Source organism: Tiliqua scincoides, chromosome 10 (assembly GCF_035046505.1).
Source record: "Tiliqua scincoides isolate rTilSci1 chromosome 10, rTilSci1.hap2, whole genome shotgun sequence".
Classification (NCBI taxonomy): domain Eukaryota; kingdom Metazoa; phylum Chordata; class Lepidosauria; order Squamata; family Scincidae; genus Tiliqua; species Tiliqua scincoides.
Genome location: NC_089830.1, coordinates 28699363 through 28726305, shown reverse-complemented (window position 1 = coordinate 28726305; position 26943 = coordinate 28699363). Strand labels below are relative to the sequence as shown.

The 26943-nt window shown below is 55.3% G+C and overlaps 1 protein-coding gene across 3 annotated transcripts; it reads right to left on the bottom strand.

Moving 5' to 3' along the window:
* Positions 1 to 323: 323 nt before the first annotated feature.
* Positions 324 to 25305, bottom strand: VASP (vasodilator stimulated phosphoprotein). 3 transcript variants are annotated; one of them, XM_066638958.1, is made up of 13 exons: positions 25073 to 25305; positions 10592 to 10763; positions 9678 to 9846; positions 9377 to 9446; positions 8341 to 8402; positions 7734 to 8029; positions 7230 to 7318; positions 6772 to 6832; positions 5809 to 5845; positions 4933 to 4978; positions 3357 to 3438; positions 2980 to 3037; positions 324 to 1784 (listed from the first exon to the last, which is right to left on the bottom strand). In XM_066638958.1, the coding sequence occupies exons 1-13, from the start codon at positions 25075 to 25077 to the stop codon at positions 1747 to 1749; spliced, it is 1185 nt and encodes a 394-aa protein (XP_066495055.1). In that variant the 5' UTR covers positions 25078 to 25305; the 3' UTR covers positions 324 to 1746. The 3 variants fall into 3 exon arrangements, with proteins under 3 accessions (XP_066495055.1, XP_066495056.1, XP_066495054.1); XM_066638959.1 differs by lacking the exon at positions 25073 to 25305 and adding an exon at positions 14277 to 14331; XM_066638957.1 differs by lacking the exon at positions 25073 to 25305 and adding an exon at positions 12575 to 12653.
* Positions 25306 to 26943: the final 1638 nt, after the last annotated feature.

Genomic DNA, 26943 nt, shown 5'->3' with positions numbered 1-26943 from the left:
TATCCAATTTGCCAGTGCCAGTGCAGTCGTGCCCATGGGACATGCACTGCATCCTTTGGTGGGGAGATAGTCACAGAGGCCGCCAGGCTGCAATGTGGTGCACCGGTGCTGGAAAGCTGGATATGACTGGGCGCTCAGGCACTTCTGATTTATAAACAAGAGGTCAAACCAAGATACAGCCCTGTAATCCACACTATACATTTGGGCTAAACGCAACCAGGCAGATTCCTTTCTCTCCAAAGTCTGTAACCAGGGCCAATGGGCGTGGCTCTCTCAAGCCCAGCTAGCTGGCTATCAACATTACAATAAAGAGACCACCGTAGTTTTTGCAATTTTACAAAAAAGGAAAAGATTTATTCCTAGAGAAGTTTGGTGACTGTGCACAGATTTCAGTGCCCTTCTGCAAGTGAGTGGGTGCCTTGTGTCAAGAGGGTGGGCTGAAAGACCCAGTCATCAGTAATAATAAAAAAATCAATATAATATTCCTTATCCAGCTCAACAAAAATAATAAAACAAAGTCAAAAATTACAGCTCAGTAGAAAAGCCAAGATCCTGCCCTGTTCCCCATCTGCAACCTCTGAAGGAGGCAGAAGGGTGAAAACTTAATTAAAAAAAGAAATTACCCAGAGAGGTGGGGGCAGGGAAAGGGGCACTGAATAAAATATTCTAAAGAACTGCCCCTTCTCAGGGTGGAATAGAAAAAATACAAATCAAAACCAAGAGAAACTAGCAGAGTGAGTTCGTGGAATGGGGAAAGGTCGGGGAAAGCGTGTGTAGGGGGGCTGCAAGGGCATCCCACATATCAGGAAAGGGGTGGGGCATGCATGATTTACAAGGAGCATGCATGGGGGGGGGGGGGAGAATGTCCTCAAGGTAATGGTTGGCTAGGGGACCAAATCTGGTCAGATGGGGAAACTTAGCCTAGACCTACTGCTCTGGGTGTGTTCTTGTTTAGCCATTGTCTGCTGCAAGAGGAAACGGGGGTGTGTGTGTGTGTGTTCTTTCTTGGCCCCAGCAGCCGTGGATTTAGTCAGAGGGACAAAGACAGGTAGGAGAGGGGCCTGGACAGGAAACAGCCCGGCCCACAAGGGGGTGGTGAATTTAGCTCTAGCCTGACCCAATCAGGTTGCCAACCACTGCCTTAAAGGAAATATCTTCAGTTTGGTAAGGGGGGGGAGTCCTTTAGCCCAGGAAACCTCCCCAAGAATCCAGTACTTCCCACAATTGCTCCGCCCCCCGCGAATCCATGCTCTAGCTGGGCTGCTTACAAGGTGCTTTCCCCCACCACCACAAAAAAAGTATGGAAGTTTCATAGAGGAAGAGGAAGATGAAGATGATGATGGCAATGGGAGGGGGCCGAGGGACTGGCCCTCTCTGGGAATGGCACAGTGTAGGGGGCTGGGGCCAGTTCCTCCAGGGAAACAGCCTCCCCACCTCCCTTGGAACACAGCCTCTCAGTGGAGGAGGGGTAAGGAAAGGGGCTGCTATTGCTCTGGGTAAGGCACAGGTGGGGGTCCTGCCCTTCCTGGGTTGGGGGGCCACCACAAATTGTCCCTCTCCCCACCCTGAAATTGCACAGTGGGGGCCAGAGGCCTGAGGGTGGCAGGGAAGGGGTGTGTGTGGAGCTCTTCAGCTGGGTGAGGGTTGGGGTGGCGGGTCTTTGTTTTCGTTTTGCTCATTTTTTATTCATTTCTGCACTTCAGGGACAGCAGACTCCAGATGCCCTTGGCAGGTGCTCAGGTGGGGCTAAGGGGAGCCCCGCTTCCGCAGCTCCGTTACAAATGCTGGTGGGGAGAGAGAGAGAGTGCAGAAACAAGCTGTAACAAAAGGCAATGCAATGGGGGCCTTTCAGGTTCTCACAACTGCTGAGTGGTTTAAGCCCCAAGGAATCTTGCAGCACCTTAAACACCAGCCCATTCTGTTTCAGCTCTGTGAACTTCAGGTCACCTCATTGGGGGGGGGGGAATAAAGAACACTATAAAATGTTAAGGTGGGTTTTGCTACAATAAAGTTAAGACAGCAACTCCCCTGGAACTTGGCACAGCTTAGTTGTTCTCCCAACTCTCTCACCCTCAGGTCTCTGATCCCTCCCCACTCCTGCCAAATGCACAGAATTCACACTCTGCACCAAATTACTGTTTTGCTGGGCTTAAGGCTCACAATCCCATTCCAAATGCTGTCTATGAGAAGGGCAGTATATAAATCCCCAAGGCCCCACCCAACTGTTACACTGCCCTGGGGAGGTCTCCTTCGCTTGGTCTCTGCTGTTTCTATTTGCTCCACAAGAGACGGACCCCCCCCCCCACACACACACCAAACTGTGCTGGCTTTTCTACTAAGTCTCTAACCCAAAGCTCTCCAGACTCTGGCCCACGGGCCAGATCCACCCTGCCTAAAATCCCTCTCCTACATGAATGGTACTTACCATTCTGTGGGGGAGCCTCCTGGTCATGGCACTGATCGCCACTGAACTATGCCCGGGGTTGTTGCATCTGCCTGGAATCCGGGCACCATGGCTGCTGGAGCAACAGAACTTGGGAGGTGGCAAGCCAGGACCCAGTTTGGGGGAGATCAGGCAGAGATCAGGAGGGTCCCCAACAGAACAGTAAGCGCCAGTCGCACCAGGGAAGCCTTTGGGCTCTAACCCAAAGAGCAGTCACCCTGCAGAGCATTCTCTACAGCTCCACTCTGTCTCTCCCTCGACCGCAGTGTGGGTACCACATGGTACCTTAAGCATTCAGAAGCATGCTGTGATGCACATGTGTCCCAGAACCAAGCTGCATCCAGCCACCCCCCCCAGGTTCAGCAAATGTTGAGAAGGACTGTCAGCAGGTCACATTTTGACAAGGCAGCCCCATTCTCCTGCAACAGGGGGAGGGGTTTGAAGCCCGGAGTAGAGCCCACTGTGGTGGGGGCTGACATCAAACACTTGTTTCCCACTGCTCCCCTATGCCCCTTTTTATTTCCCAACTCACTCACCCTGTATGATCTCCTCTTTCATCTTCTGCAGTTCCCGCCGGACCTCCTGCAGTAGTTCCTAGAGTAGAGGGCTCGTGTTAAGGGTGGGGAACACACCTCAGGGACTGTGAAAAGCGTCTTCTGGCTACTTAGGGGCTAGTTTTTAAAATGCAAGATTGTTGCTTCGCAGGGACCAGGATTATGGCACAGAGATCAAGGGTGACAGAGAGCCTGGGGCGGGCCAAGCCAACATGCCCCCCTTCCCACCCCCACAAGCAACCAGGTACAGACGCATTGGGCCATGCGACACTCTCTGGAGGCAGCAGCAGACCACCCCATAAAGTAACCTTTTAAAGAATGGAGATCAGGGTGGACTGAGGGGGGTTGCACTGGCTCACCTGTTTTACCCGTTCCAGCTCCGATTCATCCCCTGCCCCGCCTACAGGTTCTGGTCCAGTCATTGCTCCGGCAGATTTCATCCTTGTTGGTGAGAAGGGGAGCAGGAGTCAGATAGGAAGCCCAGAGGTCACACACAGAGACAGAAAACAGCAGGCTGCAAATGCATCCCAGCCCCTTGTTCGCAGGGACGCACCTGGGTGACTCATGGACAAAGCCAGACCCGCCACACTCAAGTCACAGACCCACCACCTGCGATGTCATTCTGATTTTTTGGGAGGGTCCTTGTGAAGGACTGTACCATTTCAGAGCGTGTGTGTGTGTGTGCGTGGCTTCTATGTGGCTCTGCTTCTTTCTGACTGAGAGCCCCACACAAACACCACCTGTTTAGCAAGGGGGGGCTTCTTCACCAGCACCCCATGAGCACATTCCAAAGTGGCCTCTGCTCCCACTGCATGTCTAAACAGGCCTAAGGGGGGGAGCACCATCTGCTATGGGGCATATCACTGCAATGTTACAGCGAAGAGCAGGGCTACATTTATAGATTGTCACCCAGTCAGGCTGTCAGCAGGCAGACTCTGGGTGCCTCTCTGGGGTTGGCCAGCAGTGCAGTGGTTGAGGGTGCCATTTTGAGCGGCCATTACATTCAAGAATCAAGAACTCCATTTGGTTGAAGAGGAGCTCCTTTCCTCCACACTCACGGCATGGAGTCCAGGTTTCACTCCAGCCCCCCTTTTAGGGAAACTGTTGTAGTAGGGGAAGTGCTCCGCCTTGGACGCAGCATCTCTCATCTGGGCTCTGCCCCACGTTCCACCTCCAACTTCCTATCCAAATAGCAGAGCTCCAGATTCTGCTATGGTCAGAGAGGATGTGTGGGGTAGAGGATGTGTGGGGTAGAGGATGCCTCTAACACAGCAGCACACAGGAGGACCTTTCAGAGGGCAGGGGTGGGTCGGTCTGGCTCCCTGGTGCTAGGGTTTTTTTCAGAGCAGAAGACCCTGAACGGGCACAGAGTGCCATCTGAGGCCTTCTCGACCTTGGTCAGTCCAACATTTCTGCTCAGCACCTCCTCTTAGCTGCCTTTTCCCCTAAATGGGAAAGCCCCAAAAGGTCAGTGCTGGTCAATCTATGAGGCCAACTAAAGCGGTTCCTTTAGGCAGACATACTTCACTTACTGGGAAACTCCAAATAATTAAGACTACGCTATAGAGTACTTAGCCTAGTTGTTTATCCTGCCTGATACCTAAAATGGCGGCCCTGAGGCTGGGCTGGGACTGGTGGCCCTGAGGCTGGGCTCCTGGCAGTCACAGCTTTCCTGATGGGGAAGAGAGAGATCGAGATATTGCAGGAGGAGGGGGGAGTCACCCCAGCCTCCAACCTCAGCCCCCTGGTCTCTGGACTATCACTGTAATTTCTCCCATGCATCCTTGTGGGTCCAGAGCACAGTATGACTCAACTCTCCTGGGCCACAAAGGATGGAGATCCACAGAGGCCAGTGCTGGGATGGAGGGAAGGAGAAGGCCAAGCCCGCCCTCATTCCCTCCCTCCATCCCATTTCATACAGACAGGTGTGCTTACCTGGGCAGTGTCGTGCTAGTCTTCTCCCAAGGTTTCCGGAAGGGGTCTGCAAAATTGAGAGTAGAGGCTGAAGGGAACTCCACGCATGCCCCCCTCTTTTCAAATTCAGGTTCTCAAGTAACTCCAGAACTTGAAAATCTCTGCCCCCCCCCCATGCCACAAGTGTACACACAATGCATTTCTAGCCACAAGAAGGTGCGCAGGTGGCTGGAAGCCTCACCATCCTGGCTGCAGAAGTCTTGTTTAGCCCCAGCCTAGTCTCACTGGCTTCGTACAGCTTGTGGCTTGGCTTGCTTACTTGAGCTGCCTGCAGCCAGCTCCTCTGCATGTGCCTCCCACAAAAGACAGGGTGGGAAGGAACACCCCTGGAGAACCTTTCCGTTCCAGGGTTGTCTCATCAACCTCCTGGATCAGAAGGTTCCTTACATGGAAGCCAACATGCTCAGCAGAGGGAATTCTGCTACAGTAAAGCTACCTCCTGTGGGCTCTGAGGAGACACACATACAACCCCCCCTCCCCCAATTCAAAGAGGGGTGCCTGACTGGTTCAGTGGGAGCAGGAGTGGAAATGGAAGGACGGCCTATGTGCAGTGCATAGTTCCTACCCTGTGCCTGGGGCAAGTTAGCCTCACTGTCCCCCTAGCAAAAAGACAGCTGGAGGGGCAAATGCACATCCCTGCCCAGGGCACCCACTATCACCATCTCTGGGGAGTTCCATTCTTGGCTGAAGACTGTCAGCTGCCATAGCACTTAACCATTTTTTCCTAACCTGTGGGGAGGGGCAATATAATCCCCTCCCCTTCAAACCTGGGGTACAAATAGAACCCTTGTGTTCAGGGTCACCCCAGTGCCAGCCTTGCTGCCCCATTTTGCTCACCTGTGGTTTTGGCACCCGCAACTTCCATGTCGTCTTGCTGAAGGGGTGGGGGCAAAACAAAGGGGGGAGATCAGTGAACTGGGAGGGCACAGGCATCATTCTCCACCATAACCCCCCTGCAGCATTCAGGAAAACAGAGTCCTGTGCCCCTTGGCGCCCACTGAAGCCCAAGCCTGGGTGGTCTGGAGAGGCTGCCACTTGGAACGACTCTCCGGGAACACTGAGCAGCTGCCCTGTGACTGCCTTCACCCAAAGGAAGCTCTACCGGCACGAGCACTCTGGACCAAAAGGTGCCACAAGGCAGGTCAACAACTAGGGGCTTAGACAGCTTCAGGCAGGGATTAGACAAATGCACAGGTGATAAGTCTATTGACAGCTAGCAGGATGGAGCTACATGGAACCTCCACATTCAGGGGCAGTCCACCTTGGAATTCTAGCAGCTGGGGAGTAAGGGAGAGCTGTTGTGTTCCTGCCCTGCTTGCGAGTCTTCTGAAAGCATCTGGTTGGCCACTTGGAGACTGGCATGCTGGACCCTCCTAGGGCAGACCCAGCAGGGCCCGAGGCATCCATCTCAGGCAACCCACCTCGGGGCATCTTCAAAAGCAGTGGAGTGGGAGAGACCAGCCTGACATACCACAGGGTACAATCCACCAGGAAGGTCTCACTGGAATCAACTAACATATGGAAAAGCCAGCAAAGGCCAGACTGTCTGGTAGCACTTGGAACAGAGAAGGGAAAAGAGGGCGGCACCTTCTCGGATCACGGAGGCCTGTTCCGTTTCCCAGCTTGGTGGCCATTAGACCCCAGAACGAGACGAGTCTTGCCCCAGCTGACAGTTCCTGGCAGGGAACTTGGGTCTGAAGACATCAATCAACACCTGAAGCCCTTGGGGCCATCAGGGTCTTGCAGGCAGAGGGGAATGTGGGGTGGGGCAGAGCAGGGCGGAGCCCACCGGTCTCTTACCTGCGAAGGGCCTTCCTCTTTCTTTGGAACAGGCTTCTCACTCTTCTCCACAACTTTCCTCCTAGAGAGGCAGGAGAGAAACAAGCAGGAGGCATGAGTCATGCACGAGTCAGGACCCATGCGCAAGCACTGCAGCCAGCAAGGATGTGTGCCCATGCACATGTCAGGCCTCTGGGAAACATGGGCTGCTGGAATTTTAAGAGGGGTAAAGAAAAGCAAGAAGTTGCTTCCTCTGCAGGAAGGGGAGAGGGGGAGGCGGCCCTTGAATGCCCAGGCAAAGAAGGGGCAGGCAGGCCTAGTAAGACAGGACACAGAGTTCGTAGGAACCTTGCTTGGGTCAGTCTGGGATGCAAGAGAGGCCCCTGATGGGCAGATGCAATAGCTCAGCCCTAACCCTCCCAGTGGGTGGAGTCAGGAGAAGCCCCCAAACCTCCCCCCCAGGATGCAGCTATACTCACCTTCGTGCCAACATGGCACTCATTTCCTCCATGAGCCCTCCCCCACTTGGTGGAGCCCCACCGCCACTTGGGGGCTTTAGACCCTCGTCCTGCGCAAGAAGGAAAGAAAAGGGGGAACAAATGAAAGGGGTAAGGCATAGTGTAGGTCCCTCTCCCAGTTCTTCAGCTCCTGGGGGGAACCCAGGAACTTTCCTCCAAGAGTTCAGGCCTCCTGTCTCCCCTGCATGCCCTAGTGACCTGCCTTGGGCGGCACACGGCTGCAGAGAGCAACAGCCAGCAGTTCAGACCGGGAGCCTCTGCTCAGGCCCACGAACTTGGCCCTGCCCGTTTTAGGGACCAGGAGCAGAATGGCCCAGCAAGAGCCAGACGACTGGAGCAGACGCCTTGCCCTGCTTCTCCTCTGCCTGTCTTCCCTGTCTAGTCCTGCCAGGGCTGTCAGAGGACGGGAGCTTCCTCCTTCCCAGCACCCACCATCCTCCGCAGGGCAGAGCGGCTGATACTCACCTTTGTTGTTTTCTTGAGCTTTGCTCCCGCCAGCGCAGCAGCCAAGCCGGTGGGGGGCCCACCGCCTCCAGCAAGGCCCTGGGCAGGAGGAAGAGGTGGTGCTGGGGGTGGCCCCCCACCTGAGGGCGGAGGGCCGGGTGGCGGGCCGGGTGGCGGGGGAGGTCCCGGAGGGGGTGGTGGTCCCGCAGGCGCTCCTGGTGGCAGCCCTGGAGGCAGGCTGGGAGGCGGACATGGCGGTGTTGGGGGTGGTCCTGGTGGTGGTGGGGGGCCTCCTCCTGAAGGGGTCACTGAGGGTACTGAGGAGAAAAGGCAGAGCTGGGGGCAGAGAGGCACCTGACCCCATTCCCAGCGCCAGAGCACTATTCAGTGTGTCGCTCAGTGCCCTCCCCCCACCCCCATCCTGGCAGGGTTAATCCCTACTAAGCCACCTGCTTCTCCATCAGGTGCTTTCCCAGGCACTCCCTCCCAGAAGGGTTCTGGCCAGTGCTTGAGGGGACCCCACAGGGCAAAGCTGCAAACCTCTTACCACCCAGTCAGACAGCCAAGCTACACGAGGAGGCTTCCCAGGCAGGGATGGGAGAACTTGGCGTACCGCCTCCCAGCCTACCTGCGATTGTCACCCGCCGCTCCCGTTCCACCTGTTCCTGCGGCTCCCTGTCCAACTGCTGCCTGTTTGAGGTGAAAGAGGGGAAGGTGGGAGAAGAGGATGTCAGGGCTACTGCTGCAGGGCAGGAAGGAGAAATCCCACCCCAGGGGGCCCTCAGCCACACTATGCATCACTCACTTGTAGGGCGGAGGCTCGGGCAAAATAGGGCCCAGGACCCCAGAAACTGCAAAGCCACACATCGCAGGGGGGAAGAAGCGGTGTCTGAAGTGCCCCCACTGCAGAGCAGAAGTTCCGGGAAGCGGGAATGGAAGCCACAGGCGAGGAAGGGAGGGGAGGGATGCAGTGCTGACCCCTCTGGTTCACAAGCCGATTAGCCACTAAGTCGACAGTGCCCGCCCTCGGCTGCTCAGGGAGGGACACGGCTGAGATGGTCCTCCCCTTCCTCCCACTCTGGTCAAGCAACTTCTCAACAGAGAAACAGCATTTACAGTGGAGACCAGCTCAAGAGACAAGTGCAGTGAGAGTCAGCCTGGCCCAGTGGAGAGAGACTGTGGGACTCAAGGCTCTGGATTCAAATCCCACCTCACTGGGCAGCCATGGGCAAGTCCCTCTTTCCCAGCCTTAGTTGACCTATCTCTAAAGTGGGAATAGTAGCAACCTACCTTATAGGGCAGGCAAAATCTGCTGGGTGTTTTGGAAGTGGTAAATGAAATGGGAATGATAAGTCACATGCCCCCCCACTCAAATCCTGCCCCTCTCTCATCTCAAGAGCATCTGATGCAAGACAAAGAGTGTGAAGCTGCAAGAAGTGGGGGGGGGGAGACCCACAGCAACTCCCTCTCCACTCCAGGCTGCACCACTGGAGATAGCAGCACATTCTCCACCCAGCCACGGCTGTGCCTTCCCAAGTGCCTTGCACCAGCGCACACAGGACAGCACAGAGCAGTTGCCAAAGCGCCACACCACGCCACACTGCTTGGGGCAGAGGTCATCGCTGCAGCACAGTTCTGGCCAACACACCAAGAGCACTGCACACCTTTTCTGCAGCTCTGCCAGCTCATCAGGAGAAGGCCCATTCTGGGCAGGCCGGGGTGGTGCTGAGTTCCCTGGAGGAGACAAGAGTGAAGCAGGTTGCAAGTCTGCACCCACATCAAAGCCCCCCACAAGTTAAAAACCAACCAAGCTGCCATGCCCCACTTCACCCTCAGAAGGGAGCCCCCTCTCCAGCTCCAGCCTGAGCCTCACCCTGTTGGCACTCCTTGTCCACCTCTGTCCCCCTGACAAGGACATACTGCGTCTCCCGCTCCTCTGTAGCACACTAACAGCATCCTCCTCACCTGATTCCAACATCTCCAGAGCGTGCAGCATCCCACTGGCAAACTGGAGAGCATCCTCTTTGGAGCCAAAGTTCAGCCCCCAGACTTGGCGGGCGTCGCGCCACTGATGGAAATTAGGGGTGGCCTGGTTGTACTTCAGCCCCTTCACAATGGAACTGTTAATGACCACCTTGGCAGCAGGGAGGGAGAAGAGAGAGAACAGGTGGGCAGAGGCATCAGGCTAAAGAACCAGGACACAGGATGCAGAGTAGTCACACGGGGGGGGGCAGAATGTTCAGAGGTCCCTCTCTCCACCTTTGCAAGAGGGTGGGAGGTCCCTGAGAACTCTACCTGTGGTGCTGCCCCCTCTGCAGAGAGGTGCGTCTGGCCCCAGCAGAGATACTGCAATTGTCCCAGGCCTTTCAACGCATCATGGAGCTGCCCACCAAGTCCACCCTTTCTCGCTCTAGTCCACCACTGTACACTCAGACTGGCAGCAGCAGGAGTGCCTCTGTCCAGGGCAGCAACAGGAGGTCCCCCACCTGCCTGAGACCCTTTAACCCATTTCTGCCCAGCCCACAGGTGTGCACATCTGGTTCCTGTTGGGTAAATGCAACACTGGGCAGAAATGGCTTAACTGGAGATGGTGCCATGAGCCAGGGACCTGCTGTCCCCAAAGCCAGCTGCTCTTCTACGGAGCTACGCCCAGGAAACGCCACTCCTGCAACATGTGTTTCAAGACCTCCCCAGGGCTGCCGTGGCAGTCTCCGTCACCAGATCCGATGCCTGACAACTCTGGGCACCAGCACCAGGGAGGGCTTAGCTGGCTACCATGGCAACTTGCCAGATGCTCTGACCTCCAGCTGGGTCTCACCCCCAAGCCCTCCTTTGCTCCTCCTCACTGGTGTGCATGGCTATTGCGTGACGTGCGTTACCTGCTGGTCTGGCTGCATCTTGCGGCCCACCACTCGGAATGAGTTGTTGGCAGGGCTGTGGAAGATCTGGACCCGGCTGAAGACTTGGGGGCCACTCCCCGCTGGCACCCACTTCTTGTTGGCATCATCATATAGCATCACTGTTGCCCGAGTGTTGCAGACAACTGACTCACTGGGAGGGGGAAAAGAGAGACAATGGGGTCATAAAAGGGAGTATTCTGATGCACCAGTCCATATGTGTCTCAAGCAAAGATCACAGTCTAAGCAGCCCCCCTCCCCCATTTAGGAAACTTTGCCCCCACACTAGGGAAAGAGAGGAAACAAAGTCCACTATTTGCCATTATGCAAAGTCTGTGGTATTATGTAAATCACATGTGGCCACCATGCAAATTTGTGTAAAATGTCTGCAAGCTCCTGGACACTCATCCAGGCAGGCAGAAACGCTGCAACTCCCAGCAGGTGGTGGTGGTGGGATTCTGAGGAACTGCAAGAAAGCAGCTTGGAAGTCCCGAAAGACCCAGTCATCCACCTTAATTACTGGTCACCCCCCTTTGCGCTCAACAGCAGCCTGACACACAGAAGTCTTGGAGGTGAAACTTCACCCCTTACACTGAGGGCTGGAAGCCCCTCTTGCTGTGTACCAGGCTGTTGTTAAAGGCAGAGGAGCAGTGAAAGAAAAAGTTGGCAACCATATCCTAAAAATCTCAGCCCTGCTGCCCCTCATGGGTTTCAGACCAAGTCTAGCATTTCTGTCACACCATCCAGTGTACAGGCCAACACTGTCGTCGTCGTCCCCCCCCCCCCAACACACAGATGACATTCAGATGGAAAGTTCTGCAAAACATCAAGTCACAGAAGCCTAAACAGCACGCAGGGGAATGTGGTTTGGCAAAGGACAGCACGCCCCCTGGCCTGGATTCCCCAGAGATCAGGCCTTATATGGGCCCCCAGGGGCCAGGTGGAGGGGCCAAGTATGTGCCTGTCCCAGGGAACCTGGAAGTCTCCCCTCGAGAGTCTAGCTTCCCTGCCTGCCTCCAACCTCTCCTGCCTCACAAGTGCTGGCCTTTTAAAGTTGCAAAACAGGCAGAAATTCAGCAGGTGTGACGCTTCCTGACCCACATGGATGCACCCATGGGAGACACTCACTACCGAGAGCACGTCCACATTGTTGACTTAAACCGGACTGCCAGTCCTTCCTCCATCTTCTTATGGGTTCGGGGCAGGGGGGAGGGACAGAAGCCGGATACACACTGCACCAGCACACACATTTGGAGTGTGGACGGGAATTGAACTCAGGCAACTTTCTTGCTGCCTGTCAATTCCTACCCTGCCTGGATTCATTCACACTGACCAAGTCAACGCAGCACCTGGTCTTTTGGTCCTTGTGCAGGAGCTCCCCTGGCTGCCTCCCACCTTGGCCATCATCAGCCATCATTATAGCATCTGTGGCTATTTGCTTGGTGGGTAGACCTGGGCTCCCACCTTGACTTGCAGCCCAGGTCTACCTACTTGGGTAGACCTGGGCTCCTGATTGTGGCTATTTGCTGAGTGGGTAGACCTGGTTCCCATTCCAGTCAATCACCTTGGCACCCGCCCACTGGGTGTTCCCCTAACACCCAATTTTGCTCTCCATCCTGGCAGGTGTCCTTCCCTGCTGGCAAGACAGTTGGGGAAGTATGCACTGATGGCCTCCCCCAGATCCGCCCCTGCTTAGAACCCTTTCCACACTTAAGTTCTTTGTTCTCTTTCACTCAAGTGATTTCCAAGCTTCCTCCCACCAGAAAAAGGGTCTCCCCAGCCCCCAAGCAGCAGCCATTAATTTTAAAAATATATCTGAAAGGCAAAAATCCCACCATGATTTCTCCAAACAGAAATGTTTCTCCCTTCCCCACCCCCAGCAATATCTTTGTAGTAATTAGCATGTTCCACAGTAGAAGAAATAGCACCCCCCCCCAGCCAGTACAAGTAGAAATCTCTCCCAACCTTCCTTGTAGCTGCTCTTGACCAGCCAAGCTCTCCATGTACTCTAGGTGGGGGCAGTTGTGAACAGAGGCCGTAACTTCCAAGGAGCCCTCCAGGATCCTGTTTTACTCACTCTACACACATGCTCTCTCCCCCCCCCATCCCTGCCAGAAGCACTGAGCCCTCTTCCCTCCTGCACATTAAAAAAAGATGCAAAAAGGTCTTCAAACAACCCCCAGCTGATACCAGACTAGACAAAAAGAGGACAGGTTTGGAAAAAATGCTTGGGCAGGCAAACTGTTGGCTGGGAGGGGCAGTTACAGTTACAGCCCTGATTCACAGGAACCCAGTCAAGCCTACACTCAGGACCAGGGCTTTCAGCATGGCCAAGCTTTCCCCCAGAGGAAGTGGTTCAGAGGGATCTGAATAACTACCAAGGGCCTCTAAGCCCCAGCTCAATCAAGGATGCCCCAGCTGCCTATGGACAAGCCTCCTTTCTCAATCAGCCTCAGTTTCCACAGCCTGTAGAATGGGTTACTGTTAAAAACACTTGGCTGATTAGTAAAGGATATTGTCATTTCCTGGTCAGACTCTTGGTTCACTGTCCACTCTGACCAGCAGCAGTTCTCTAGAGTCTCCAGCAGAAGGGCTCATCTGCCTCTCACCCACCCCCCAGCTCATCCTTGCAGCTGGAGACTGTATGCTGAAGGCCACTGTGTTTGCTACTGAACCTTGTCCTCCCCTGCGGGGAGGGGCACAGAATGCTACTGCAGTTTTGCCAGTTGCCGCTCAAACCGAGACATCTCACATTTTGAGGGCAGGAGGAATATTTGGGGTACATCAGCCTGCGAGCCAAAGGTGCTCTGTATTGTGTGCAAAGATGTATGATTTTGTCTGCTAAAGAACAGCAATCAGGAAATCCACGTTCTCTGACTGCACCAAAGGATGCAAATTTGGGGTGTTCTGCATACTGGCGCAATGTCATCGGCTCAAGGCTTCAGGGCTGCTAGACTGTGCGACACTCCAAGGTAGGGACGGGGTTAGGCAGGGAATTTCCAAGCAGGCCTTTTCCTCCCCTCTAAAACACTCTTTCAGTGGGGGAAGCAAAAGCGAGCAAATGTTCATAGTTCCTCAAGAATCAACACAGGAGGTCAACTGGCAGCTTCCAAAGCAACCCAGACATGTGGTTCACCAGACCCCGCCTGGCCTGTGCCCCTCCGAAAGCTGCCAGGCCTGCCCAACTTCCCCACAGTTGCCCACTGCAGACATGTGGTGCTCAAAGAACTGGGAAAACAGGAAAAGTGAGAAGTCTGGAAAGAGTAGAAGGGCCTCCCTCCTGTGCACAAGATGGGCCTGGGCATACAAGGGGCCTGGAAGAGGCATGGCCAAGAAATGGGGCAGCAAAGATGGTACCCTCCTCCCAGAGGAAGCCTCCTGGGCCTCTGCTGCCAGACTTTCAGGTCCCAGGAAGCAGTGGTGAACTCCTGACTGCCACCCAGACTCCTCCCCCCTGCACAGCTCCAGGTTTTCACCAGCTAAAAGCAGCTCACGGAAGTTTGGCAGCTGCCCAAGAGGAACGCCAAGGCTGGAGCAGCCAGGTCACCCTGGCCAGGCAGGCGGGAAGGGCCCCATTCCCGCTTCTTCACCAGCTTGCCTCAGCCATCACTGTGCAGCCTGGATATGCCCCCCCCCACACACACGCTCTCTAACCCAGCATACACACCCCATGCTGTCTTAGCTCCACTCCCCTCCAGGCAGCAAAGGGTGAAGCAGAAGCTGGAGCCGCTCCTTCAATCCAAACAGGGAGTGCCAGGCCGGCAGTGCCTGCTGGGGCTGCGGGCAGGTCCTGGCGTGGCACAGCCCAGCCTAGCAGCTGCCAACAGCTGCTTCACAGGAGGAGAAGTGCCTTTTGGGGAGGGGAAAAGGAGAGCAGCTCTTCCCTCACAGGAGCCCTGCTCCTCTCACGAGGCCAGTGCGGCTCCAGCACAGGTACCTCTCAGCCCAGGCAACTCAGGAAGGGAAGAAACAGGGCCAAGCAAGTTGGAGAACCTGCACTGGAAAGTGGCAGCAAGGGCGGGCGCACATGAACATCCGCCACCTCTCCAAAGCCAAGTATGCGCTGGGAGGGGGGGCTGGGTCTGCACTATGATCCTACAGGACTTCAGAAGCAGTGCAAGCCAGGCACAAGAGCCTGACTCATTTTCAAGAAAGAAAAGCTTAGCCCTTAAGACCAAAATCACCTTGACAGCTTGGGGGCAGCACCTGTCAACAGCACTGAAACCAGAAGGGTGGTTAAGGATGGGGGGGCCGTCTGCACAGCCACTTGCCCTTCCTCACAACTAACAGGAATAAATTATTAGGGAACAGAGTTTTTTTTAAAAATACTATAGAGTCAAGTTATGCACAAGAAGGAAAACCATGCAGGTTTCCTCGTTTTGCATGTACAAAATCCAGATGACCGTGGCATGGAATTCCAATTACACCAACAGCTCTAAGACAATGAGTGACACAGGGAGGAAAGTGAGGAGGGGAAGCAGGCCTGAGAGGCTCGGATCCCTCCTCCTCCTCCTCCACCACCAACTCACTGGGCTAGCCCACTCCCCCCTCTCAACCCCACTGGGGGTACAGAGAGAGAGAGAAGGCAGAGGAGGCTCAAAAGGCTTTCGCTTCAGCAAACAGCTAACTACCATCAGTTGCACCAGCACTTCCGTCCACCTGGCTAAGTTCTGCTCCTTGATTCCATCCATCCCTAATTATTCTTCCCTTTCATACAGAACAACCTTGGATGAGACCAACCGTTGGCCTGCAGAGCTCACAATGGTCTCCTCTCACCAGCTGTGCTTCACAGGGAGAGGGGGCTTTTCACTCAAGAGCCTTCCACACCTGGGAATGGCATGAAAGACACCCCAGGTCCAAGCCAGGTGCCCCATTACAAGGCTGCCTCTCTGCAGCGCCCCTGTGCCCCACACAACATCCCCCTAGAGTCAACACCAAGGGCAGGTCCGTCCACCCGCACAGTTCAGTTGAGTAATCACCTTGCAGGGTCAGGCGCTTGCATGTCACTCCAGAGGCCTACATGCCAGCATTACTTCTCCACCTAACCATGGCTGAGTGACGCAAGGTAGGAAGCAGAAGCTGCTGCTCTCCCCTTGCACCCAAAGTCACACTGCTCTGGCCTTGCACTGCTGCTCTTCGGCTGTTGGCCACAGAGGATGATTCAGGCTGTCTCTAAGTCATGGAGGTCTGTGAGAAGCTGTGGCCTTTTCAAACAGGCCCTTTGGCCCAGCTCCTGACTTGGCACTTAAGGCCTTGCACATCACTTGCCTGAGCCAGAATTCCAAGCAGTTCCAGGGCAAAGCACCAAATGAGCCCCTGAATCCATGCATATTCAGAAACTGCTCTGGAAGCCTCAGCCCAGCACTGCAGAAGGTGCCCCATGCCCAATTTCCCAGAATCCTCTGAGGCACATCAGATTGCCTAGAGCCTCCCACGCAGCCCCCCAAAACTCCCTAAAATATTTCCCTTGTTCTGAAAGCACACCACAGCCTCACAGCCTCTCACCCCACCTCCTTCACTTGCAAAATCTGTTTGCATTCTGAGGACACAGGAGGTACACTGCAGGTCCAGATCAGAGGGCAGATCTCTCAAACTCACAATCACACCAAAAGTCACAAATGCAGCTGTATGTGCAGTGGGGAGGGGAGGGGAGGGTTGCAGGGTGGAAACGATTGACCAAGAATCTCCGGACACGGTTACAGCACAAACCGCTTTCCTTTTCATAACTTCAGGGGGTGGAGAGGGCTTAGCTGCTTCTTTTGGGTGGGCCGTGCCTTGCAAAGGGTGGGCTTGGTGCCCAGGAAGGAGGCTGCCAGGTCCTCCAAGCTGCAACAGTGAAGCCAGGCAGCAGGGAAGGAGAGCAGATGCCCAGGACTGCCAAGGTCCCAGGTCAAAAGACCCCCCCCCCTCTGAAAACACTCAAAACTCCTGAGGGCGCAATGCACCCCCAAAAGGGGACTGCCTCCGAGAAACAAGACAGGAGGAGGTCCCATGTGGAGACACAAACAGCTCCTCCCCTAAAACCAAGAGGGATTAATTGCACCTCATTTCCTCTCCCTGGTTGGGGGGGGGAGAGCAGAGAGGAGGCCAAAAAAATACTATGTAGAAGTGGCACCTGGAAGCGCTGAGGAGTGCACTAAGAGGCCGGAAGCGGCAAGAAGGGAGAAGGCAGGGCGGGGGGGGAGAAAAGAGCTGCCTTTGCCCATATAAGGGTAGATTTGAAGGACGGGACAGACTGATCTGCAGAGAATGTGGGAATGCAAGACGGTTGCTGGGAAGGCCCCGGAGACACCCTGCATTGCCCCACTGCACAGCCCCAAAGACAGCAGCCCCTCAATCAGGCAGTGCTCCTAGGCTCCCCTCTTCAACTCTCAGTACCCTCCCCAGCCAATCCTGCAGTAGATATGAACAGCAGTGAGCAGGAGAAGATCTCAACCACCCCTTAAATTCCAGGCGTCTGTGCTGGCAGCGGTTCATGGAGGGGGGACGGGACAGAAGGGGGTTGGAAGAAGAGCACTGACAAACAGGTAGGGCAGCAACTCAGGGCCGGTTTCCATGTTCCTTTTCCTCCTCACACTTCTTAAAGAGTTGCATGGGGGGGGAAGAGTTGGTTCCCCTGCAGACCTTTGGTCTTCTGCAAGCACAGATTGGGCTGGAGAGACGTTGCAGGGTCTGAGACTAGCATGATGCCCGCAGGCGCCTGCTACGTACAAGGTGACAAATCCACATCACAGCCGGAAAACCTCACACAGAAGCAACCCCTGACCATGAGTGTGGGGCTGTGTCCCACCAGCACCCTTCCTTCCCAGGGAAATGCTTCATGGAGGGGGCAATACAGCCAGCCCTGGGGAGAGGTACACACTACATTCAGAACAGCCAACCCCTTGCAACACCCCCCACCCTGGTCCGCACCTGGGATGCTTGTCCACTGTTATCTTAGCTGGCTCAGGAGCAGAGGACTTTCCGAGTGAGATCCTGCCAAAGAAAACGCAGGGCTCCTGAGGGTGAACATGCTGAGCAGAGGGTGCCCAGCTTCAAGGACACAAGTCAGGGTCACAGGGGGCACTTGGCCCTTACAAGTCCATAAATCTTTGTCCCACCTCCAGGACTCGCCCCCTGAGAGCGTGCAGAGGGAGGCATCATGCACCAGTATGATGCTTAGCCAAGGAGTCCTTCCCAGCCACCTCTCCTGATCCAAAACTCAAGGACCAGGAAAAAGAGCTTTGCCTCCATCTCTAGAAACTGGCACAGGGCAGGGGGAAGAGGGGAGTCAGCCAAGTCCTGAGGTGCCCAGGCCCCTGAGTGGGTCCTCAGAGGGCCCCATTCTCTACCAACACCCGACCCATCCAGGCACACCTGAGTGTTGTGGAGTGTTTATCCTCTTTGCCCTTTGGAAGCTCGGGAGGAGGGTCACTGTGTCCAAACCAAGATCTGCCAAAGGGAACCCATGTCAGTCTCCCAAGGGGAATTCCAGGGAGTGGAAGACACCGAGCTCCAAGGGTGTATCAGGTCAAGTTCCCCAGCCCCCACCCCCACGATTTTGGCTGTTTGCAGGAGGAGCCCACTTCAGGCTCTCTGCCTGCTGCCTGCATGCCCTCCATCTGGACACTCTTCAGCCACTCTCCAGCTGTGTCTCCTGTGCAGGGAAGCCACACGTGCAAAATGACTCCAAGTGGGGAACAGCCAGGAGTCTCTTCCCAGAGAGGCCAAACCTGTGAGGAGAAAGGTTGCCCCAGCCCCAGGGATAGGAGTGACCCTGGGAGAGCGGTAAAGCCTGAATGCATGCGGGGACACACACTACATTCCTGCAGGTGGGGGGAGGCCCCAATCCCTCCGCACCTGAGCTTCAATCCACGCTTCTCCTCTTTCGGCTTTGGTGGCGGTTCAGGAGCTGGAGAAGCCTTTGAGAGCCAGAATCTGCCAGAGAGGGAAAGACACCACAGGTCTCCCATGGGGCAAAGAGTGGGAAAGCATGGAGGGGGGGCCAGAGGCTGCCTAGTACTGGGGGGTGGCGAAGGATGTTTGCAGGGTGGGACTCAGACAGGTCACTGTCCCAATCCACCCCGCTCCTCCCCCACCGCACACTCCCCAGGGCAGGCTGCAGTTGAGACGCTGAGTCACTTCCTGAGAACTGCTTTTCCTGCCTCTCCAGCTCAGGACACTTTGGGAAGGGGTGGGGGTGGGGAGACTCACCACTTTTCTCCAGAGAACAGAGGCCCCCCCCCCCCCCGCACAAGACGCATGCAGCCTTAGAAATGTGGCCAGACTCTGCTGCACGGAGCCTGGGCTTGCGCTCTCAGAGACAAAACCAACTCATGAGAAGCCAGCAAAGTTGGGGGGAGAACAAGGCTCCAGGGGGGCCAGTGCAACAGTCCTGAATCTGGGCTGAGCAGACTCCTCTGGGGCACAGACGCTCCTGTCTCCTCAGGCAACTCAACAGGACCCAAGTGGTCCTCCCTGATCCTGTCCCGATGCACCAATTCAGCAGGGACAGAGGTGCCTGCGCAGCAGAGGTCCCAAGAGATGTCAGAACCCCGCTGCCGGTTCTCTGCCACAGCCAGTGGGGTAGCCCCCCAACCTTTCAGAGCGCCCGGTTTTGGCCATGTTGTTGTCAGGTGAAGCACCACATCGAAAGGAGCACTGCCAGGTGCCGTTCAGACAGCTCCACCCTGCTGCTCCCCACAACCTTCTCCCCCCCCCCTCGGGGCACAGCAGGTTGCTCAGAACTCAGTTAAGTCACAATGCAGCCAGGCCGGAGCTTTCCAACGGAACTGGTCTCCAAGCACAGCAGGCAGGACTCCCAGCATGCACAGGGAGGCACCATGGAGCCAGGCCCAGAGGCAAGACCCTGGCACTCCATGCAGAGGACCAGAGGCACTGCGGCTTACTGCCCAAGAGCCCCAGCCTGGCCCAAGAGCTCGGGGCCTGCTGGGGTCACTGAGCAGTGAGGAGAAGGGCCTTTCTGCCCGACATGGACGTGCCCACTTCCCAGTAAATACCTCAACATCCTTCAGGCATCCCACAAAATCCACCCTGCTGGACCAGACCAAGCTCTACCCTGTCCTGCAATTTTTCCAAGAGAGGCCAGTCCAGATTCTTCCAGAAGCCCCTGCAAGGAGGACATGAGGTCAATAGCCACTCCCTGCAGTCTGCCCCCATTATCTTCTAATGGCAGACTGCCTCTGAACATGGAGGTTCCACTGATTTCTGAGAAGTACTGGATGTGGACAGACTTCTCCTCCTCCATTGATTAGTCCAATTTCTTTCTGAATCACTAAATTGCCACGTCTTGTGATAGTGAGTTCCACAAGTTCATTCCAGAAACTGCTCTCTAGTCACAGAATTTTTCTCTCCTGCTGACAAGTGGACAAGCGGTACTTCTTCTAGAAAGTATTAGAAAGTACTGCTGACAAGCGGTACTTCTAGAAAGATTTCAAGATATTTCTCTTGGCGCTGAGGCCCAGTAGCCAAGGCTAAGTGGTGCTCACACAGGAACTGGCTTTCAAAGCTTAGCTGGATTTTAACAGATGCCTTAAGAAGGCACAGGCAAGGCAGGTTACCTGGGAACCTGCCCTGAGATTTCGCAGCCAGCTTCCTTTGAGGTGGGGGGGGGGAGAAAGGGGAGCCTGGGCCAAGCAGCAGCAGGATTCCCTGGGAGGCTAGGGGTTAACATGCACACCCGCCGCTGTGCTCCCCCCACACCATGTACACACAGTGGAAAAGGGAAGCTGAGGGCATTTACCGGCCCGTTTCCTGCTGTTTGGGTAATCAACAGAATCTGGGGCGGTGTCTCCATTTAGCAACTGCAAAAGCTCAGAACTGCAAGGGGGCAGAGAGGCTTAGCAGGGCAATGCTACCCCCCCACCTTTTTGCTCTAATCAACAGGGAAACAGAGGCATGGCTCCAAAAACAAGGCTCAGTCAAGGTGAAAAAAATGGGTAATTTCTGGAGACCTCCACCACTACTTCTTGGAGATGAAACCTGAAGGGCCAAAAGCTAGGAAGTGCCCCCTGCCCCCCACCAACAATGCTAGACACAGGATATAAATTTCAATGACCCAAGTTCAACCCCCTGGCATAAGATGCCTACCACAGTCCTGAACTGATAAAGTTAGCTGCCAGAGTAACTTCCCTCCAGCACTACTCTCAATCAGCAGTAGTTAAACCACAAGAGCCAGAGACAGTGCACAACTGCTGGGGTGCAAAATGAACAACATTCCCGCCCCCAGACAGCTGGAGCACCCACAGCTGCTGAAAGACCCCCAAGTAGAAGCAGCTGGCAGACACACATTCCTGCTGCCCCCTGCAGCTGCCGACACCACTCTTGTCTGCCCTTCATCTTCTCCCCTCCACCCACTGGCTTTGGCCACTACGCACTGCTGCAAGACTCTGCACTCCTAATCGGGGGAGGGGGCGGCAGAGAAAGACAGCAGGGGCAGCCTGCTATTGCTGCTATCTCCAGGTCCGGGAAAGGGGTGTGAACCTTGTGACCCTACAAGAGGTGGGAGAACACTTTCTGCATGTGCCCTGAGAATCCCCCGACCCTGAACCTGTGGAAGAACCATGCAGGTGCCCCTGGAGTCAGGACTTCCAGGCTGGATTGCTCAGCAATTCTTGGGGCACAAAAGATGCTTTGCTGTTCTTGCCTATAGTTAGTCACTGTTCACAGCCAGGGGAGAGGTGTGAATGTGCGAACCTTCCGTCTGCTGAGTCAGACCCTCAACCCCTCCAGCCTGGCTTCTGTCTGCTCTCTCCAAAGTCTCCAGCAGAGAGGAGCCTTTGCTACCTCCAGGGACTTAACCTGGGATCTTCTGCAGGTCAAGCTGCGGCCCCTCCCAGTGGGGGTTTCAAGCTTAGTAAAAGGGGTGGGCAGACTGGGATAAGCAGCCTCTGCCTCTGCTCTCTGGTGTGCCAGTGGAGTAAGGCTTCATGGTTCAAGCAGGTAGTGCAGGTTAACCAGGTGCCCACCTCCTGGATTCCAGGAACTCCAGAAGCAAAGCCAGCACAAGATAAAACCAGCCCCTTCTGAGGTCCTGGGTCTTCAGGGCGACCAGGGTCTAGCAGCAAAGTGCCTCCCTCTCTTCTGTAGAATGGGAACAATAAAGTCCTCCCTGCCTCAGAATCAGGTTGCACAGGCAGAGAGATGATCACACAGGGAAGCCACCCTGCAGCATCTTGCTTCAGGCATCACTGCCACCAGGATCTCCGAAGACCACCACCAACTTTGATCACCAGCTGCAGCACACAACCTGCATTAATTAATGGTGGAGGTCCCAACCTCCTGCCCATCTCCATCCATATCTCCCACTCTCCAAATCTCTCTCTCTCTCTCTCTGATTGGGGTCTTTAGAAGTCCTCAAGAATTCTTTAGAAGTCCTTCAAGAATATGCAACAAACTCAAGTGCAAAATGCAGAACTTTACAATACTATATAACTGGAGCCTGCCTCCATTCTAGAGGGCAGGAGTGTCACCCATGTAGCACCAGCTTCAATAATAAAAAAGGATTCATAAAGAAAGGCACAGACCTGTAGCCTAAGCTTCAGTTGCAAGTAAACTTGTGGGATTAACTGTTTGCTGAAGGCAAAGAACAAGCCTCGGGGAGGAGGAATCAGCATGGCTTCTGAAAGAGAAGTCCGGCCTCACCAACCTTTTGGAATTATTTGAGATCAGCAACGGGCATGTGGATTGAGGTGACCTTGAAGACATGTTGCTGAGGCTTCCAAAAAGATGTGGACAATTTCCTCACCAAAAGCTCCTGAGTAATCAGCGATCATGGGATGAGAGGCCGAGTCCTCCTGTGACTCGGACCTGTCTCATAACGCAACATTTGGAGTCACCCACTGAAATTGATGGGCAGGAGGGTTCAGCATGTACAGTGGAAGTCCTCGTTCACACAATGCATCATTAGTTTACGAAACTGCCTGCCACATGATATGGTGACAGCCACCGGCTTGGATGACTTCAGAAGGGGATTTGACAACACAAGCTTACACACGTTTTGTTGTCGTAAAAGTTGGACCTATTCTTGGGGATATTTGGAGTGTGGAATCCATGGCTTCCTCACAAGGAAGCTGTTTGAATTGGCACATATGGTGGCCATGTCACACTCCCAAAACTACAGTCAATTGAGCAAAACAGATGCCATTTTTAGATTCAGCATCCCCCAAATACCCTAAATTCATTCAAACATCTTGGCAACTTAAAAAAGGGTTTTTTTGGTAGAAGACAGATAGGTCCATCAATGGTGATTAGCCAGGAGAGTTTAATGGAGCCTCCAATATTAAGAAGCAGCATACCTTTCAATGTCAGCTGCTGCAGACAAACTGAGGCTTTAGCACCCTACTTGTCTTGTGGGTTTCCCAGAGGCACTTGGCCATTTGCTATTGAAAACAGGATATTAGACCAGGTAGACCTTGGTCAGATTTAGCCAAACTGTCATTCTTAAGATTCCCAAGACAGTAGTCAAAATGGCGACAGGCCTTGGGCCAGCATACAAGAGGAGCCCCCCCCCCCAGGAACTGACTAAAGGATCCCCAGCACTGGGGCCCCAGTTTCTGCAGGTAATAGAGCCCCAACTGCAGTTCTAATTGCTTATGCAGCCCCAAGGGGTGCACATGTATGTTTGCTGTCCTGTAACAGAAATACTGAACAGCCTCTACCCAGAGCCTCATGTGGTGGGTTCAGCAATGGGAGCCCCCCTTTCTGAGGTGCCCACCAAGATCACTCACTGGACCTGGGGTCCAGTTTTCTCTTTCCTATTCGGAAACAACCTGCCACACATCACCCAGCAGCCCAGCGGCCACCTCTCTCTCTTTCTCAGCCACCCCACCAGCCTCTTTGACCATTTGGGAACACCTGCCTCCACTTGTGTCGTCCCCCCCCAAACAAGACCAAGAGCCCTATGGCACCTTCAAGCCCGGCTAGTTCTCTCCCAACGATTCTGGCTGCTACTGTTCACAGAAGCTCCCTGTCTTCCCCCAGCAAAGCTGCCATACACAACTCTGAACCTGGAGCACCACAATGCAAAATCCCTGCATCCCCCCCTTTTCAGGCTGTAAGCTGGGGGGGGGGGTCAGGCCTGTTCTTATTAAACTTAGTTATGCCCCCAGCACTGAAGTCTTTTATGAATTAGACATCTTTGTATTTATTATTGATTTGAAACAGAGAACTGAATCCTCCCCCCTCACTTAAACTCAATCTGTTTTCCTGCAGTAAAGGCCTTTTAGTTTCTGGGAACAGAGAGACAACTCAGCATTTGCAACCTTCAAGGAAATCCAGAAAATGGCAGGCCAACTTCAGTCCCCACCTGGAGTGCCTGGACTGAGCAGGGGGAGGGCAGAAAGTGCTGAAAGGGGGATAGCTGAGTGCAGGGTGTGGTGCATCTACTGACAAGGGGACAGGAGGTGGGGTTGAGCCACGTGAAATTGCCATCCCAGGCAGAACTCCCCCCTAACCTATTGAGTTCTCTGGAGTATGACGTACATACTGATCTCTGAAGTCCTGCCCTATGATCCCCTCAGAAGACAAACAATTGTGACCAGTCAATGAAGAGCGAAACACTCTGCACATGCTCAGTGGCACTTCATTGGTGGGCAGAACTAGAGCGAACTTGGGTCCAAGCCTGTGGGGGGGGGGGGATTTCCAGGCTGCCGTCAGCCTGGGTCAAAGAATGGAGAAGTTGGACTGCTTGCACAGCAGCTCACAGCCTCTGCCACGTGGGGCCAAAAAGCCCAGCCTGGGGGTTCTTTGTGCAGAATAATTCCTGGGCAGAGGGTCCCCAAGGCTGGGAGTGCATGCCAGGCGCCTTGGCAGCCCTCCCCTTGCCCCACATCGATGGGGCCTCTCCTCTGAGCCCCTGCAACGCTTCTCAGTCCTGAGGGTCTCTAAACTTGCCAGATCTCACTTAGGGCCAGATCCCCTTCCCCAGCACTCCTGTGTCCTTGCTGCCCATCCGGTCGTGCAGGCAGGCAGCCCCAGGCCACTGCAACCTCAGGCTCCAACCCCCCTCCTGAGACTGCCCCCCACAGCTGCCTTCCAGCAGCAGCTCCGGACAGCTCCGACACATCCAGCTGTCAGCCTTAAAGCTTCGCCCCCATCGCCGGCAGGGTGCCGAAAAGGACGACCCTGCCACGCACTGCCGGAGCTGCCAGCGGCCCCCCCTCGCCACCGCTGGGGGGGGAGGCGCTGCTCCGAGGAGCGCCCGGGAGCTGCCGGAGGGCGAACGGCTGCGGTGCCCTGAAGGAGGAAGGTTCCCTGCCCTGCCCTGCTTCCGAGGAACCCCTGCCCAGTCCGCGGGCCCTCCTCCAGCCCCGGGTCCTTCCGCGTCCGCCACTGGAGCCTCCTCGGGGCGGACGCCCCCAGCCCCTCAGCCAGCCAGCCAGCCCCGCCCAGCCCCGCGCCTCCTCTCCTCTCCTCTCCGCGCAGACAACAAAGGCGGCCGGAGCAGCGCCCGCCGGGACTGACCTCATGTCTGCCGCGGAGAGCGGCGCTGCGCCCGGCGCTCCTCCTTCCGCAGCCTTCGCGGCGCTGCTGCTGCTGGGCCGGGCCGGGCTGGGCGGGACGGGGTGGGGCCGGGCTGGGCGGAGGGGCCGGGCCGGCAATCCGGGGCTGCTCCCGGCGGGCGCGGGCGGGATCACCGCAGCCGCCTCCGCCGCCGCTCAGGCCGCCCCTGGCGGCACATGCCCCGCTGCCGCTGCGCCGCGCCGGCCCCGCTGCTCCGGCCCTCGTGGCGGCGCCGCCCGCTGCATCGCTCGCCCAGGCGCCGCCTCCACAATGCACCGCTCGCGCCTCTTAAACGGGCGCCGCCGCCGCCGCCGCCTTAAAAGGGCGCCGCGCCGGTGGGCCCACGGGGCGCAGCCGCCCACGCGCAAGGCACCTCCCGGCGAGCCGCTCGCTCCGCTCCCCTGCGGAGGCCTCGCCTCGCCTGCCCCGCGCCTCGCACTGCGCCTGTTTTCCGAACGACTCTGCCTCACCCGCCCCGCCCCGCCTCGCAGGCAGCAGTGCCTTCCGGAGGGCTCCCGGGGAGGCTCTGCCTCACCTGGCTCCTCGCCACTGCACGTCCCTGCCCAGTGGCGTCACCGGTGAGGGAGGCCGGAGCATCACCCCGCGATGGACCTGCTCCCGTGCAGTGCAGGCGGGGCGGGGGCCAGACCAGTGTCCACGGAAACTATAAGCTCAAGCGGAGGCCGGGTCTACCTGCCTGGTTGCCCGGGGCTCTGAAGGTGCTGCTCGTGCCCCTCCCAGACCCACGCTGGATCCAGCCTGATTCTCAGCAGATTCAGCTCAGAAAGCTGGGAGGATCCAGTCAATTCAAGCCTTCTGGCTTGACTGTATTTGACCAGCATAGCTTTCCTCTTGCTTTGATGTAAAGGAAATATTTTAATGTGTATCAAGGCATCAGCAATGTGTCATCAACAAATGATATATAGGTGTTAGATAGGCACTATATAGGTGTTAAATAGACACGATATAGGTGTTAGATAGGCATTAAATAGGCGCTAAATAGGTGTTATGTAGGCACTAGATAGGTATTATGTAGGCGCTATATAGGTGCTAGATAGGCATTAAATAGGTGCTAGGTAGGTGCTAGATAGGCATTATGTAGGTGCTAGATAGGCACTAGATAGGTGTTATGTAGGCGCTAGATAGGCGTTATGTAGGCACTAGAGAGGCGCTAGATAGCTGTTATGTAGGCGCTAGATAGGTGTTATGAAGGCACTAGATAGGTGTTATGAGGTGCTAGATAGGTGTTATGTAGGCATTAGATAGGGGTAGATAGGTGTTATGTAGGCGCTAGATAGTCGTTATGTAGGCGCTAGATAGGTGTTATGTAGGCACTAGATAGATGCTAGATAGGTGTTATGTAGGTGCTAGATAGGCGCTATGTTGGTGTTATTTAGGTGCTAGATAGGTGCCATGTAGGCACTAAATAGGCGCTAGATAGATGCCACGTAGGTGCTGGATAGGCGCTAGATAGCTGTTATGTAGGCGCTAGATAGGTGCTGTAGGTGTTATGTAGACACTAGATAGGCGCTAGATAGGTGCTAGATAGGTGTTACGTAGGTGCTAGATAGGTGCTATGTAGGCACTAGATTGGTGCTAGATAGGTGATATGTAGGCGCTAGATAGGCGGTAGATAGGCGCTAAGTAGGTGTTACGTAGGCACTAGATAGGTGTTATGTAGGCACTATATAGCCACTATATGGGTGTTAGACACTGTATAGGTGTTAGATAGGCACTATATAGGCGCTAGATAGGTGCTATGTAGGCGCTAGATAGCGGCTATATAGGTGTTAGATAGGCACGATATAGGTGTTAGGTGCTAGGTAAGCACT

Bases quoted from the DNA above. Each gene is read 5' to 3' on its own strand.
- VASP (XM_066638957.1), bottom strand. From the start codon at position 12,612: ATGGAGAGCTTGGCTGGTCAAGAGCAGCTACAAGGAAG. The intron at 6,833-7,229 runs GTGAGTATAGCT...CTGCCTCTCTAG, and splicing joins AGTGCCATGTTGGCACGAAG to GAGGAAAGTTGTGGAGAAGA. The intron at 5,846-6,771 runs GTAAGAGACCGG...CCACCCCTTCAG, and splicing joins AAGAGGAAGGCCCTTCGCAG to CAAGACGACATGGAAGTTGC.